At 41.3% G+C, this 16,083-nt stretch overlaps 1 protein-coding gene across 1 annotated transcript in view; it reads right to left on the reverse strand.

The window, feature by feature from the left end:
- Positions 1-16,083, reverse strand: part of ehbp1 (EH domain binding protein 1) — a 154,638-nt gene that overhangs the window by 105,792 nt on the left and 32,763 nt on the right. The window contains exons 6-10 of the mRNA XM_079689974.1: positions 10,768-10,949; positions 8,669-8,808; positions 4,341-4,457; positions 1,636-1,773; positions 489-753 (exon numbers count right to left, since the gene is read on the reverse strand). Of these exons, the coding sequence (XP_079546100.1) occupies positions 489-753; positions 1,636-1,773; positions 4,341-4,457; positions 8,669-8,808; positions 10,768-10,949 (842 nt within the window). The remainder of the gene's footprint in view (positions 1-488; positions 754-1,635; positions 1,774-4,340; positions 4,458-8,668; positions 8,809-10,767; positions 10,950-16,083) is intronic.

The following is a 16,083-nucleotide window of genomic DNA, read 5'->3' on the forward strand; positions in this document are numbered from 1 at the left end:
ACAAGCAGATAGGGGGAGAGGGAAGGAGGGGACGACAGGAGAGGGAAAGGAGGGAGACAAGGTTAAAGAATGCGGAGAAACAACAGGGCCCTTGTTCCCGTTGAAAGAGCTGCCTCGTCACTCTGCCCTGATGGGGGGGCTACAAGTGCCCCTTCAGAAGGAGGGGTCTCAGACGACTTGGCCTGCCAACAGTAAAGCAGCTTGGCAGCCTGAAACCTTCCAGACTGCTGCTTCTAGTACGGGCTACTCAGACATGAAAACCATTTAGGAAAGTATATTTCTCTAAAGCAAACCATATAACATAGGCCTCTCTACTCTGACATACAAATGCCCTTTGTACATACAAGAAGGGGCTTAAGGACTCCTTTTATTGTATTCAATGCCAGAGTAATACATGCAAATGGAAAACAAACAAGAGGTACATTTCCTGTGTCAGTAGATTAAAAATATGATAAAGAAATTGGACAAATAAAGACATAAAGTCTTACTCATCGAGCTGCTCCTCCTCCTCCCGCGCTGTGTCTGCGTACAGGTACTTGCTCATGTCCACAGGCCGGACTCCTTTCCTCTGCCTGGGTTTGGGGGGTTCTGGGTCCGGCTGGAGGTCCGTGTCGGGGTCGGCCTCTTCGAAGGGATTCCCCGGAGCTGCTTCTGTCTCCAGTTCTTCCGGGTCATCAAACGGATTTGAGGAATCGTGGTCGTAGAAGGAGGTATCTTCAACCCGCTGCCTTAAGACCGGCTGGGCAGGGGGCTCTGTTTGGGCCGAGGAGAGAGCGGTGAGTGCATGTACAACACACTATGCAAGAGTTTAAAGAATATATCAGGATATAGCAGAGCCACTAACCAACCAGTGGCTTCCCTCTGGACTGATGTATTATTTTTGATGTATTGTATTGATTCTACATCAATTAGCTTTTGGTTGGTTTATCAATATTGTTTTAACATTAGTTCACTTGGATCATTCAGAAAAAGATATGGTTGATAACATAGTTCTCCTATAGTTGCCATAAAAACTGAGTAAATGTGTGTTCAATTTGACAATTCCAAAAAGGCTTTTTGTTTGCCGAGATCCACAGAAACAAACGCATATGTTTTCAAATGAACCTAAAAACATACCAACCTTCAAACCAATTGAATTCTTACGTTTCAAAAGTGGTTTAATAAGATTAGGAAGTCCTAAAAAGAAATGTCTAAGAATATATTTATCCAAACATGTGCACAAGGAAGCAAAATCCTAGACTGCTACGAACAATAAGGTTCAGATTAAACAAGCAAACAAGCATCAAAGTGGGAGCTCTGTGTGTGTGGGTGGGAGCATGCCACTCAAAAACAAATAATCCATACTAATACACCTGGCTACTCAGGTGGTCAGACAAAAACATTGGTTTAGCTGTCTGACTGAAAGCATTGGAGCCTCCCCGCTATAGTCACACATGAATACACACATTCAAGGTATGTGCACAACCAAAACCTTTGAGTAGCATCCCCCTGTCTTTCTACTGACACCCCCAAAATAAACACTTTTCTTGTGGTAGCTTTCAGAATATTAAAGCCTAAAACCAGCTAAAAGAATTACTAAAAAACACCAAATCCACCAAAATGAAATTAGATTGATTGTTTTTGTCACATGCGTACCTGTGTCGTCAGGATCATCAAACGGGTTGAGGTGGTTCGGATGAAGGTCGTCATCGGGATCCTCGAAGGGATTTGAGCACAAGTCGGGAGGCACTTCCTGATCCTCGTCGTCCAGGAAGTTCAGCTTGTTGATGAGCTCTGTTGCCACAAAAGTCAAACAAAAAGTCATGAACACGAACTACAGAGTCAAGACAAACAACTACAGCACAATACGTCCACCAAAATGAAATGAATACAAACATTCACAAACCCATATTAACCAAAATCTGCACTTTGGAGTGAACCATGAGCATTCAAAAAAGTCCTGTGTAAGTAATCCTGCAGCCTGAACTTTTATGTGCTCCACCACCTCAGCCCCACTTGATGCATACAGCAGTGGCATTCTGGGAAAATGTGTGCGATATGGGGTGTTACTGTGGGGGACAGTGAAGGCAGTAGAGAGTTGCTATGGAGATCCCAGCTGGAAAGGCGGAGAGTTGTCCACTTTATCTTCATCATCGTCATCGCATGCTGCCATGGTGTGGGTCAGTTTGTAAAGAGCGTAAATGTGTGCGAGGTAGATGCCAAGAAATGCTGCTGTGAGAATCTGTACAAAGAGAACAAGTGTGTGTGTGTGTGTGTGTGTGTGTGTGTGTGTGTGTGTGTGTGTGTGTGTGTGTGTGTGTGTGTGTGTGTGTGTGTGTGTGTGTGTGTGTGTGTGTGTGTGTTGCTTGGTCTATATGTAGGGGGGCTTTGTGTAGTGGTGTTAGCTGATAAGGGGTCCAGCACATCCTCGCCTCTGACTGACAACATTCACAACCCAGTTTAGGCCGTGGAGGAGAACATGTGCATGAGTGTGTGTAAGATTTCCTTATAAGCAATGATCGGTTATTTTACTAAATAGTTAACCCTGAAATATTGACTAGCCAGTGAAACCATGTAGCATAGTCTTAGCGGTAAGAGAAATAATCTCTCCTTTTACCCTTCAAAGCAGATAGATTGAGACCCCTAACATAATGCTGATGTTTCTCTAACCCCCTCAACTCTATCTGACTTAGCAATGTATTATATTGTCGCTCTGAAGCCTCTCACCAGCTCCAGGCCCAATTAGAATCTCAAAGCTATCTTTTACTGATGATATGATGAAGTTGATTAGTTTTACTGCTGATATAATCATTTCTTGTAAGCTTTACCTAGGATTTAATCAATTGCTCATATTAGAATACTCTGTTCGTGATTGTGTTTCTAACTACAAGCAGTGTTTCCTGTGGAAAAGGGAACTTTACAGAAGGATGAAATGTTACATGTGGCCCAAATGCCCAGTAACACGTGTGAAAGAGTGTCTTTTTTATGGTTTTGTAAAACAATATAATCCTTATAACTTCAATCACCGGTGTATGTGCACGTGGGTTTGCTATCCTGGCTCCAAAATGGTGGAATGAGCTCCCCATTGACATCAGGACAGCAAAAAGCTTACACATCTTCCGGCGCAGATTGAAAACTCATCTCTTTAGACTCCACTTCGAGCGATAGAATTATTAACAAAGCACTTATATACTAACAAAGGACCGGCTTTTCTAAAGGCAGTTGAGTAGCACTTGAAATGTTTTGGCTCTTTGAAACCTGATGTACTTATATGATTCTGTTTTCTTCAAGTTTGTATCTTGTTGCTCGAATGCACTTATTGTAAGACGCTAGATGCAAAGTAATGTAATGTGTGTTTTAATTGTGTTTTATTGTAATGTCCTGAGTGTTAAGGTCATTTGATCCACGATAAGAATACCACAGATTCAATACAAAGTCCAACTGAAAACAAATGCACTTAATTCCAAATTGACAAAGCAAAACATTTTTTTCTTTAACCCTTAGATGCATAAGTGGGTCTTTTTTGACCCGGTGAGGTGGTTTTCTTAGATTATCTTTGTAATTACATTTTTTTATCATTTCATATTCAAACTATTCCTCAAAAAACATGTTTTGGATATCATGCCATTCAAATTTTTAATTTACATTTTAAGAAATTGTAGTTTTTGTATTACTACCCCCAGCTTCAATAAGTGGGTCAAAAATGACCCGCATGCATTTTCTATGGAATTTCATTTTTTTTTCAAAATGTAAAAAAAAAGTCTAATATTATAAATAGCGAAAAATTAAATAATAAATATTTCTAGTGTGAACCAAAATATAATACAAAATATTATTAAGTGATTTTTCTTAACCAAAATGACAAAAATGGCATAAAAACACATTATTCTAATACGGGTCCTTTTTGACCCACTTATGGAAGAGTGTAGGGTCCAGTCACTCTAAGGGCATCTAAGGGTTTTAAAAGGTGAGAACACTTAGTTTGGATCCCATGTACATGTTATGGTTCACTACCAATTGCAGTAAAACAAAAGGGAAGGTAACACTGTCACAAAAACAAGAGCATGAACCAAAAGGATAAACACCAACGGATGTGTTCACAACACCTCTTACTGCACATCACCACATGACCCAAGATCAACTGTACCACCACAACATGATCACAATGCCAATGTCAAGGAGGATCAGGGGATGGGACTTTTGAGTGAGAGAGAGAGAAATAAAAAGAGACGGAAAGCTAGAAAAGACAGGATTAAGAAAATAATGATATGTAAAGAGATTGTGGTAATGCATGGTAGTGTAGAGGTGACACAACGAGTCAGGAACACGGGATGAGAGGTGAAAGAAAGGTGAAAAAAGACCTTGGGAGGAAGCGGCAGGCTTAGCGGTTGCTTTGCGTGCTCGCATAAGGACACCAGCATCATCATCCTCATCATCATCATCTAAGCAGCTGAGGGCATTCAAATGGTTTACTATCTCTGTAAAGGACAGGGCCATATAGGAAGGGAGGAAGGAAAAATAGCAGTGAATAAGGCAAAATAACACATCCCATAGAGAAATAGCCCCCCCCCCCCCCACACACACACACACACTATTTTAATAAATACATGTATAAACAGAGATGAGGAAAGAGCATATTCTTGTGTATACCTTAATTTAGTTTGCAGTTTTATTGTTATTTTTGAACTAGCTTGCTACTTGTGCTTGATCTAATTTATAGGGATGGGAACGATTAGTAGAATATTAAAAATTATTCAAGGGTTCGAATAATTATTCAGGTATTCGAATATAAGTTATTAATATTTTTATTTAAAAAAAAATGTTTTGATTATATACTATCAAATTGAATAATTCAATTTATAAAACGGACAAGTCAAATCAAGCAATCTGATTGGTTCTTAGCCGTGATATACTGAGCGTATACCACGGGTAGAATTGTAAGTTACTTTTCACAACAAGTCAGTATCCCTCCGCGTCTGAGAAAAACAGTATACCGTTGGGCTGAAAAGCAAACTGCCTGCCGCGTCGGGCCGAACCACGCCCCTTAGCTGTGATATAATGAGCATATACCACGGCCTGTCGTGAGCTATTGCTTAAGTATACAACAGTGCCATAGCTAAATGTGTTAGGTGACGCCTCCGCTCACCGGTCCCTCACAGCGGGCAGAGCTGCAGGTGCTGATCTCTCTCTCTCGCACCCGGTGTTTTATGTCCAAATCCATCAGATCTAGCTAGTTCTAGCCAATGATATGACTGCTGCCCCTCCCTACACGCAGATCACGCAGACTCAAACCTCATCTTATGCCCAAATGCTCCGCAGCCGTTGCGAGGTTCCGGCGCTAACAGTTCATGAGCGTGCTCCCACGCCCCCTGTCAACACTCGCGACACATGAGTGGCCAGCCTAAACAACAATAAGCGCTGCTTGGCAACCGTGTGTGGCGGCAAAGTACATAGACATTTAGAAAGGAGAGATTTAGTTTTGCCGGTATTCAACATAGTCATAGTCCGGTAATTATTTACACTCTAAGAAGAGTCCTACACAACAGACATGGCGTCAAAAGGAGTAATGTGTGGAAATATTTCGACCAGGTTAGTGAGTGCGGTGTAGAGGTCAAACTATGCCAAATTAAACTTATATACATACTATACCTTGCTATACCCGCAACCTCCGTTCCAGCTGAGAGGGTCTTCTCTACAGCTGGCCTGATTGTGAATCGAAAGCTGTAGGCCTATAGCTGTCAAACTGTGATCACCAGTTCAATACATTTGACAAATTCGACTTGGTGTCTATACATATTTGAACAAGTGTTTATTTATTTCCAAAAGTTATTGAAACATTAAAAAAAAAAAAAAACTACCCAATTTTTTTTTTTTATAGGATATGTACATTTCGGTTAACCGGTTTTTGGGGGGTCCAGTATTCGAATATACATGCATTTGCTTTCAAATTCCCATCCCTAGTATATCTCCAAATACACAGATCATTGTGTCAAACTGCATGAGTTGGTTAACTCTGTAGCAGGGTGTTACTGTCAGCTAAAACACACTTAAACCAAAGTAAACTAAAATAAAACAATATTCTTTAGGAAAAAGTCAACTCAAAGGATATTGTCTGTTCAAATAAACATTAGTTTCTTAGCTTTAATATATCTCTACCAGAAATAAGAATCAGTATCAATTTCATTCAACTCTTCTGACAATACACCAAAGGGTCTGCTCTAATAATTACAGACTGGGGTTTGAATTCAAATGCACCTGAGAAACAGGTACAAGTTTAAATATTATAGCACCATGTGTTTTGTTTGTAAGTGTAACTAAATCTTGAGAAATTAAAACTCATATTTCAAAACTAAAAAGTAAACCTTCCTGGGAAACTGAAAGAGTGACTCACATATTTAAAAATCAATACTAAAAGACTAACCGTCCTAAAATCAAGATCATTTGATACAATAATGAGTAAAAGCTGAAGTAAAATATCTTTACTTTTACATTGCATGTTTTTATTCATTTGAAGTTGATGGCTGGTTGACTTGGTAAGTGGTCCAACACTCACACACATATTCACAATCAATATACCCACAAATTGTATATATTCATGAAGATGAAAAATACAACGATTCTAGGTGTAAAATATTCTCTTTTCACTTTTTACACGCTGAGTGAAAGCTAAAAAAGAGAACATGTGTTGCAGGGTATGCACGGGTTAGCTGGTGTTAGTGTTGCAGTTTGTTGGGTAAGTAGCATCGGGGGGGGGAATGTGGCGGAGGGGAGTTTTGGCAGCTCGGCCAGCCTTTGATTCAGAGAGCCGCTAGTGATGCATCGCTGTAGGCGCTCAATGCATATACATATGAGACAAAGAGCAGGGAAGGGTACGCAAAGGAGAGAAAGCATGAAGCTTAACATGAAGGAAAGTTGGATTAAGCAAAGCAGGAGGCCTCCGTACATGAGACCATAGTATGAATCCTCAACATGTATGTATGGAAGCCACCAGGAGTCCAAAAAACAAGAAAGCAAGGAACAAAGAATAACAGCTGGGAAGTAGAGCATAAGCAATAAAAGATAACTTACAGTAAATACAGACACTGTAAATGAAACTCATGAATATATAATCCTACGTATGCAAGCATGCACACTTAAAGAAGCAGAAACGTAAAAAAAAAAAAACGAAATAAGAAAGAAGCAAAGCTGATGCCCCGCTGAAGCCTTGGTGATGGTTCAGGTCTGAATGATTTTTCAGCATGGTTGGTCCACCAAGTAAAGAGTTTAAGAAGATGGCAATATTTTGACAACGACATTTTGAAAAATGTGGGTTTGGAGGCATCTATTAGAATATAATAGAGTGCCACAGTGACGCATCCTAAAACCCGGAAGTAAGCGTCTTCAGGTTCCTTCGACAAAAAAGCAATGCAGTTTCTCCATAGGGTTTTGGAAAATAGCTGGAAATAAGGTCTGTGGTTGAAACACATTTAAGAGATGGATGACGTTTTGTTCAGCCGGATAATCTCCACATGTCTACCCTACTTTTATAATTTTCAAATTATAAATCTAGTCGCCAGAAGCAAGATGCTAACGTTATGCTATAAAGGAACTACAGCAGGGTCGCTGCTTCAACGTCACGCCAACTTAAGATCCATATTCAAACATACAGATTATAAATGGTACGAGTTGAAGCGATTGTTTTAACAGTTTGCAGGAGGCAGGGACTTGCTTTCAAGCAGAACAGGGCAAACAAACTTAGAGGAGTATTTACGTGTTCGGTGTAATGACGCACAACGGCCTCGACAACTTCTGTAGTCCTATTCAGCCACTTGGTAACAACCATCGTTTTTCAGACACGTCAACTCTTCAGAAATCACCAGCGGGCTCACTGCTGATGGATTTAATGTGTCTCAACCACAGACCTTAGTTCAGCTAGTTTCCTAAATCCTATGGAGAGATCCCATTGCTTTTTGGCGAAGGAACCGGAAGTGGTAAAATGCTAACTTACTTCCGGGTTTTAGGACGCGTCACTGTGGCACTCTATTCAAGCTATTTTAAGGTACCTAAGCCTTACATGTTCAGACCTTTGGGGCCTTTAGCATTAGATCTAAATAGTAAATATAAAATCAAGCAGGAAAAAGTTAACAAAATGTATTATTAATATCCACAGCAATCTTTGTATATTGTCAGTTTTATTCCAAAAGCAAGCAAATAATATAGCAATGGATTGTTTTGATTTCCAATATTTAAAGAATTATGTTTTACACGAGTGGTTATGTTGATTAAAACTAGATAACGTTGAAAATAAGATATTTTAAACATAAGTTGTGGCTATCTAATTAAAGAATGTTCAATATTTCAAGAACAGTATATTCCAATTCAAGCATATTCCTAACCTTGTAAACCGTACTGCTTGAAATTAAGCATTTTCCAATCTATCAAGACTTTGTGCAAACCCTGGATTTTTGCTGGTCAAGTTAATTTTCCAGCTGGTTTAGCAGGGTGATTGACCTTTGATTGACCAATAACAGCACAGGAAAAGTCACTGAAAAGCGTGAATGCTGGCCAGTAGTCAACATATTACTGAGCTCAGGTTTAATGGATGATTCCAGCAAAGCAGCAACATGTGTGACTTTGATCCATGTCGGCCGGTGTATCTCGGTTCATCAAAACAGTGTCAAAGGAATACAAATAGTTTTGAGTCAGTCACCTGTGATCTTGGCAGTCTTCTCCTCCTGGTTCACCCTGTTCTCCTCGTCCTCCTCGTTCTCCTCCTCAAAGTCGTCCAGGTTACCGATGTCGGCCTGCTTCATGCTCATCAGGCTGGCCAGGCTCTGCATGTCCTCATCACTGCACCATAGAAAACAGACACAAACTTATGTTTGGGCAAGGCAAGTTTATTTATATGGCACTTTTCTGTACGCGACAATTCAAAGTGCTTTACAAAACAAATTAAAAGACTTTTTAGGAATAAATACATTAAAAACACATTATACAATTTTACACATTTCGGCAGTAGAAACAGTGTTTATAACAGATACATATGCCAATACGATAGAGAGGTGAAGTCCCGCCCATCTGCTTCCGACCCATAGGACCTTATTTCTGAAAATTATGTATTGAAGTCAATGAAGAGAAAAAAGTTATCTTTCGATCCCGTTTGAATTGTGCCACAAATTACACATATGATGTTTGTCAATCTTAAAAAATAATTTCTATGTCAAAAAAGTCACAGTTTGTCGTAAAACTGTTGAAATATAAGACTATGGAAAAATACGCAACTAGAAAGACTACAAATCCCAGAATCCCGGTCCCGCATGCTGGCTCTTACGAAACCGACTAACTCCCCTTGTGTGTATGTGCAGCTCTCAACATGCCCAGACTTGGAGTGATTTTCACCTCTTTTAATACTTTTCGCCTCGTTCTGAAAGAAAGAAGTGAAATGTGCCAACGTGACGGCCATCTTGGCGTGTGGTGCGAGACGGGAGATGTAGTTCATCGAGCGGTTTCACAAAAAAAAGTCTTACCTCACAGTTTTACGACACTTTTTTGACAAAATTATCTTTTAAATGGACAAACATCATATGTGTGATTCGTGGCACAATTCAAACGGAATCGAAATATAATCTTTCTCTCCCCATTGACTTCAATACATAATTTTTCCGAAATAAGGTCCCATGGAGCTCCCCGGAAAGGGAGGGCCTCGGCCTCTCTATAGTGGTAAAAAGTATGAATGATTACCATAGGTTCATATTTAAAACCAACTACAAGGGATACAAAACCATAAGGATTATCATAGCTCTCAATCCTTCTCTTTCTGTCTTCACTTCTTCCACTACTCTTCTTCACTTCATCTACAAACCTTATTGTCATGACAACCATGAGACTTTAACTTCACTCCTACATTTGAAGCACATCTCATCCTGACAGTCAAACCTCTCTTCTCTCCTCATTCCCTTCCACCCATTGTCTCTTATTTCCCCCCACCCTCCCTTTATTCTACAGTACTGCCTGTATTTAATGTAGTCCTGTGTACTCCCCCTCAGTCCCTCAAACCGCCGCTCCATCATAATCAATGCGCTCTCCTCTCTGTTCTTTGTGTTTGGTGTTTCCCAGGCCCAGAGGCTCATTTGAACTGGTGTGATTGAGTTTGTTTGTGTGTGGTCGACATCATTCCCCGAAGGGTTAACAAGGGTTACGCGCCATCGACCCGCCGCCCGCGCCACAACAAAGGCCTTGATGCTTTGCTCCTGCTCAGTGTGTGTGTGTGTGTGTGTGTGTGTGTGTGTGTGTGTGTGTGTGTGTGTGTGTGTGTGTGTGTGTGTGTGTGTGTGTGTGTGTGTGTGTGTGTGTGTGTGTGTGTGTGTGTGTGTGTGTGTGTGTCTGCCTTTAAATAAAAGTCCCTCCTATCAAAATCAGAGTGAATAACAAACGGCAGACAACGTGATGGAGAGTGTGTGTCCTCAAATGAAAGTTGGTGATATCAAAGATTTGAATGAGAAGCTGAAAGTGAGTGTGTCTGTAAATTAAACTTTGTGCAATCAAAGAATGTAAGACTGATGTGTGTCCGTTTCTGTGCGCATACATAAGTGTGCACATATCCTTATACGTTTTAATCTATGGGTACACATTCAGTATAACTACAAATACCCAGACAGATTGGCTTAGTGATTCCTTATAAAGCAGTCTTGTATACTTCTAAATTATTTGCAATAAACCCTTCAACAAAAAGCCTAGAAAACTAATTTTCACCCTCAGAAAAGCTAACAAAAGAATTCTGACTACTTTAATCAGAAGACGGTGACTTACGTGGCCTTTCCCTCACGGAGGAAGATGCAGGAGAGGGAGAACTGCAGCGTGGCCGACACCACCTTCTTGGACAGCGGCTTGAACTTGAGCTTGACATCGGTCTGTGTGGGCATGGGGCTGGCGTACTGCTTCATGTTTATACTGCTGGTAGCCAGGGCCTTCCTCCGCCCTGATGGAGACTCCTGCAGAGGGACACAAAGATGGAGCACATACAGGTGAAAAAAAGCCCATTTTGGTTAATTTACACGGTATAGCATTGACACTGCGGGGATCAAATGGAGAACAAAAAGGAAAAGTAGCAAAGAAGCATTTTTTTTTTTTTTAAAGCATATTCTGCTAAACCGGTTTTACTTTTTAAGACCCTTTCCATACATTTTAAGAACTCATCGCCACTTGGAGTTTTAACCGGTTACCTTGGCGACACACTTTACCTCACATTGACTATATACAGTATTGATTGTCCTTCCTCCTTATCTTCCAACCATTTGGATATAGACTTGCATTTCCCCATAACGATGTTGTTTAACAACCGGCGTGTAAACGGACCTTTGCGCGCTATCAAGCAGTGAGCGTGCGATGTCCTGTTCAGATGACGTCAAACCCAACGGGATGCCATAAATAAACTACACAGAATCACACTACACACCTACGCAATGATTACATTCAGGCACACTGTAGAATACAACCTCTTTGGACAATTGATATACTTATTGAAAACAAGCTACAAAATGTAATAGCTTGGAAAATGCTGTTTAATACTTTTTAATAGCCTTCATTTTCGCTAAATTGATTTATCAACTTTTAATACTTTTTCAGACCCCGTGGACACCCTGTTTTACAAAAACTGGTGGTTACAATATCCAGATAAATGATGTATTTGGCCACCAGAACAAACTAATATCTGTGCCCTCCTGCGTTCCTCATTGTGAATTCAGTTGTGAAACCCTCCTGATATTTGCTATCAAAAGGTCCGTGCTGCACTTCTTTTCAGAGATCTGCTCTGGGCCAGGGGCTAGCAGTCAAATTGGAATTTGGGAATATGCCAAAGACCATGTGATAAGAGTTATAGTGACTGTGTGTGTGACTGTGTGTGTGTGTGTGTGTGTGTGTGTGTGTGTGTGTGTGTGTGTGTGTGTGTGTGTGTGTGTGTGTGTGTGTGTGTGTGTGTGTGTGTGTGTGTGTGTGTGTGTGTGTGTGTGTGTGTGTGTGTGTGTGTGTGTGTGTGTGTGTGTGTGTGTGTGTGTGTGTGTGTGTGTGTGTGTGTGTGTGTGTGTGTGTGTGTACTTGCAAGCTGCTCACCAGAGGACAGTGTGTGAAATATGAGAACTGCCGGAAAGCCTTGTCACTGACTGCTAGATATGGAAACTAAACAGTATGGGATGTCCCCCCCTCCCCTTCCTCTAACAAAAACTGATGGGTTTAGTTTTCTGCGGGTGTCACACCACGCTGTCAGTGAATAGCAGACTGCTTCACCTCCTTGCTGAGTTGATACCACTCACATAGCATGTTCTCTTCTTCTGTTGTGCCTCCTACGTTTTTACAGACTGTGTTTCAGTGATGGGAAAGAAAACTGACACATTTCCCTGGCTAAGTGACGATGGTTAACTTGCATGATGAGAGACTGACAACGTAAAGATCGGACACACGTGCACACGTCTCTTTACAGGCCATGTGCACCAAAACAAATATTCTCTCTAAATCCGTTTTTTAGTCAAAAAATTGCATATATGATTCAAGCGCTGCATGACTATAAAAAAATAATATGGAAATTGCAAAATCTATAATATAATATTTGTTAAATGATCAATAAGTGTGTTGATACCATTTTGAACGAAGAATTGGAAAGCTGCAGAGATATCCCGGCATTAAGAAAACATATGTTTGGTACAGATCCTTTTGGAAAATCAAACTCATGATCAAATTACTCAAAATAACTGGTCGTTTTCTCCAAATAGTGCAGCCCTACTAACCACACACACTCCTGTGTTATGATACCACAGAGCTGTGAATCGAGCCCAGAGGATTCATCCTCTCATGCGCACAATGCCGAACAAAGCAGAGCAGCGAGCTTTCTCTCACACAACACCGGTTTGAGAGCATATATACATATACACTCCGGAGTGGATGGTAGATAAAGTGATAGAAGCTCTTTACATTACCCGGTTCCAGATGTCTTTACACACAAACACACACCATCTCAGAGGTTCTGGCTCGGTGGAGAAAACTCAATCTCAGCCTTATCGCTGAGGACCGCAGGACACACACACACACACACACACACACACACACACACACACACACACACACACACACACACACACACACACACACACACACACACACACACACACACACACACACACACACACACACACACACACACACACACACACACACACACACACACACACACACACACACACACACACACTATAGGGTGAGAAACTGTATAAGCTCTAGAAATCTATAGGTCAGCCAACAAATACTAACACTGCATGTGATTGTGTACTTAAATAAAATATATATCATAATCATATACTTTATTATGTGTGCGATTCAAGGCTTTTATTGTTCATACGAACATAGCTACAATGTAGTTATGACGATGAAAATCTTAGGTCACAAAGCATGTATACATGTCGTTTTTTGTGGCTAGAAATATTCAAGAGGCAGCTACACGTTACCTCAATTGTTGAGAAAAAATTTGATGAAATCTTGATAACAACATTTGTGATTACTTATCAATGTGTATTCAATAAGTTATTTTCTAAATATGTATTCATAAATATGTCAGGACTCAACAACAAGGATAAGGCCCAATTGCCTGAGTAAATGTGTGTGTTTATTGAGAGTTACAGGCTGAACAGCTCACCCAGATGGCATGTGGGCTCAAAAGCATTTTTGTCAATGAAAGGTTGACAGTGTGAATACCAGACCAGCCGAAGAAATACAGTTCTCAGAAGCTAGTTTCCAGGTGCATTTAGACGAGGCCTAAAACTTCAAATGGACCTGGCAGAAATGATCAGAATCTGAAACCTCTATCCCTCTGTTTCTGTCTTGCCTTTCCATCCTTCAATCTCTCTCCATCATTCCCACCTCGCTCCATACTCAAACCAATAATTAAATAAAAAAACTACAGAAGAAATCGAGCGAAGGAGTAGCGAAGGCCACTTGACATTTCGTGCTGACATTTGGGCCTTGTCACTTTAGATGGGAAACGTAATGACGTATCATCGCCCCACCAGCAACCCCAGCTTGTCAAAAGAACAGCCCTTCAAGAGAAGAGGAAGATGGGAAAAGAACTCTCTGCAGATTACACCCTCGCCATTACACTAAGCTAATAGTGCATAGAGATACGTTATGAATGGATTTGCTAAATGCACCAAACACTTAAGAAGAGGGGATTTAGCAAAAAGGAGGATGGGGAGGAGAAGGGGGAGAGGGATCTTGAAAATAGGAAATACTTAAGGATATGCAAATACCCCGGCGCAAGAATGGAATAACCATTTCAACAGATTTGAGTAGGGACAGCAAACAATGGAAATCGGCTCTATTTCCCCGGATGCTGCTTGTCAATCAATGTGTGTGTGTGTGTGTGTGTGTGTGTGTGTGTGTGTGTGTGTGTGTGTGTGTGTGTGTGTGTGTGTGTGTGTGTGTGTGTGTGTGTGTGTGTGTGTGTGTGTGTGGGGGGGGTAGCTGGGATTAGGGTGACAGGGAGGTTGTGACAATGTGTAAAATGAAAGAAAAGGACTATGCAGAAGTTTAATGTATTATAGAGGACTATCAATGTGCTCTCTCTTTCTGAGCCCAGAGAATGACTAAATACCTGTGTGTGTGTGTGTGTGTGTGTGTGTGTGTGTGTGTGTGTGTGTGTGTGTGTGTGTGTGTGTGTGTGTGTGTGTGTGTGTGTGTGTGTGTGTGTGTGTGTGTGTGGCACAGCTGAAGAAAAGAGGATAGAAAAAGGAGGGAGGGGTGGTGTGGCTGTATGCTGCCCCCTAGCTGCATCCAAGTGCAACTGCAGAGCATCATTTGATTCACTTACATCTTTGTACCACACTCATGCAAACACACACACACACACACACACACACACACACACACACACATCAGGCCACATGTTAGAAGACCCACGCAACCCACTATAATAACGACAGCAATCCAGCCAACAGTGACTCTTTACTGCCATATAAACTAAACACATGACGATGATCGACTTTATTTGGAGACGGTTGTGTTGGTGTCAGTCCTGCGCCTCTCCCCTGGTGCCAGCTGGCCCCGGATCGATACACAGATGCTCCCCTGGTGGGGGGGCAGGGGTCAGGGCAGGAGGGGTGCCCGGGGGTCCTGCTGAATCCCTCTGCCCCAAAATGCCAATGGGACGGGCCGGAGGAAGGAGGGGTGGGGATCCCTTTGTCACCGAGAGATGGATTAATTAGGCTGAGTGCGAAAATAAGCTGGCTTCTTTGTAGAGACCTGGTTTGACACACACACACACACACACACACACACACACACACACACACACACACACACACACACACACACACACACACACACACACACACACACACACACACACACACACACACACACACACACACACACACACACACACACACACACACACACACACACACACACACACACACACACACACACACACACACACACACACACACACACACACACACACACTTCTTTCTTATAATTCAACATTATTTTCTTGGACCCACCAAGTTCCCAACCGTTTAGTGTCTTTGGAGGGGCTGGCAGATATAGAGTTAATCGTGCACTGTTCGTGCCATTGTCGGCAAAAGGTCTTGGCACAACTGATTTGACAATATCTAAAGCGAGTGTGTTTAGTATATTGTTGAGGAAGATAAAAGATAAAGACGGAGGTTTTAAAACGATGATGATGATGAGTGGTGAATCACTGGATCCACGTGAAACAGATGACTATCGGACTTAAGCCTGCTGCCACAAAACAAAAAACAATCCTAAACTGGCTGAAAGGGACAAACGGAGGTCAGTTTCTACAGACTACCTTCGGACTTCACAGTGGAAAAGTCACACACTTGATGTTAACCTCTATCAGAAATGCCATGAGGTAAAAGTGATTTGCATTGAGCAGAATTACGGTAGATGAATAAAAATAATCTGGTTACATTTTGCTGTTTTAATTTCATTTAACATCTTCTTTCTCTTTATTTATAAAATATGTTTATAGTAAAGTTACGAGCAACAAAGTATAACCCTCAAAGCTGACAGTATGGACACAGGGGATTCAAATACGTGCACACAGGCCTTTGTAATTTG

Source organism: Notothenia rossii (genome assembly GCF_949606895.1).
Source record: "Notothenia rossii genome assembly, chromosome: 6".
Taxonomy (NCBI): Eukaryota; Metazoa; Chordata; class Actinopteri; order Perciformes; family Nototheniidae; genus Notothenia; species Notothenia rossii.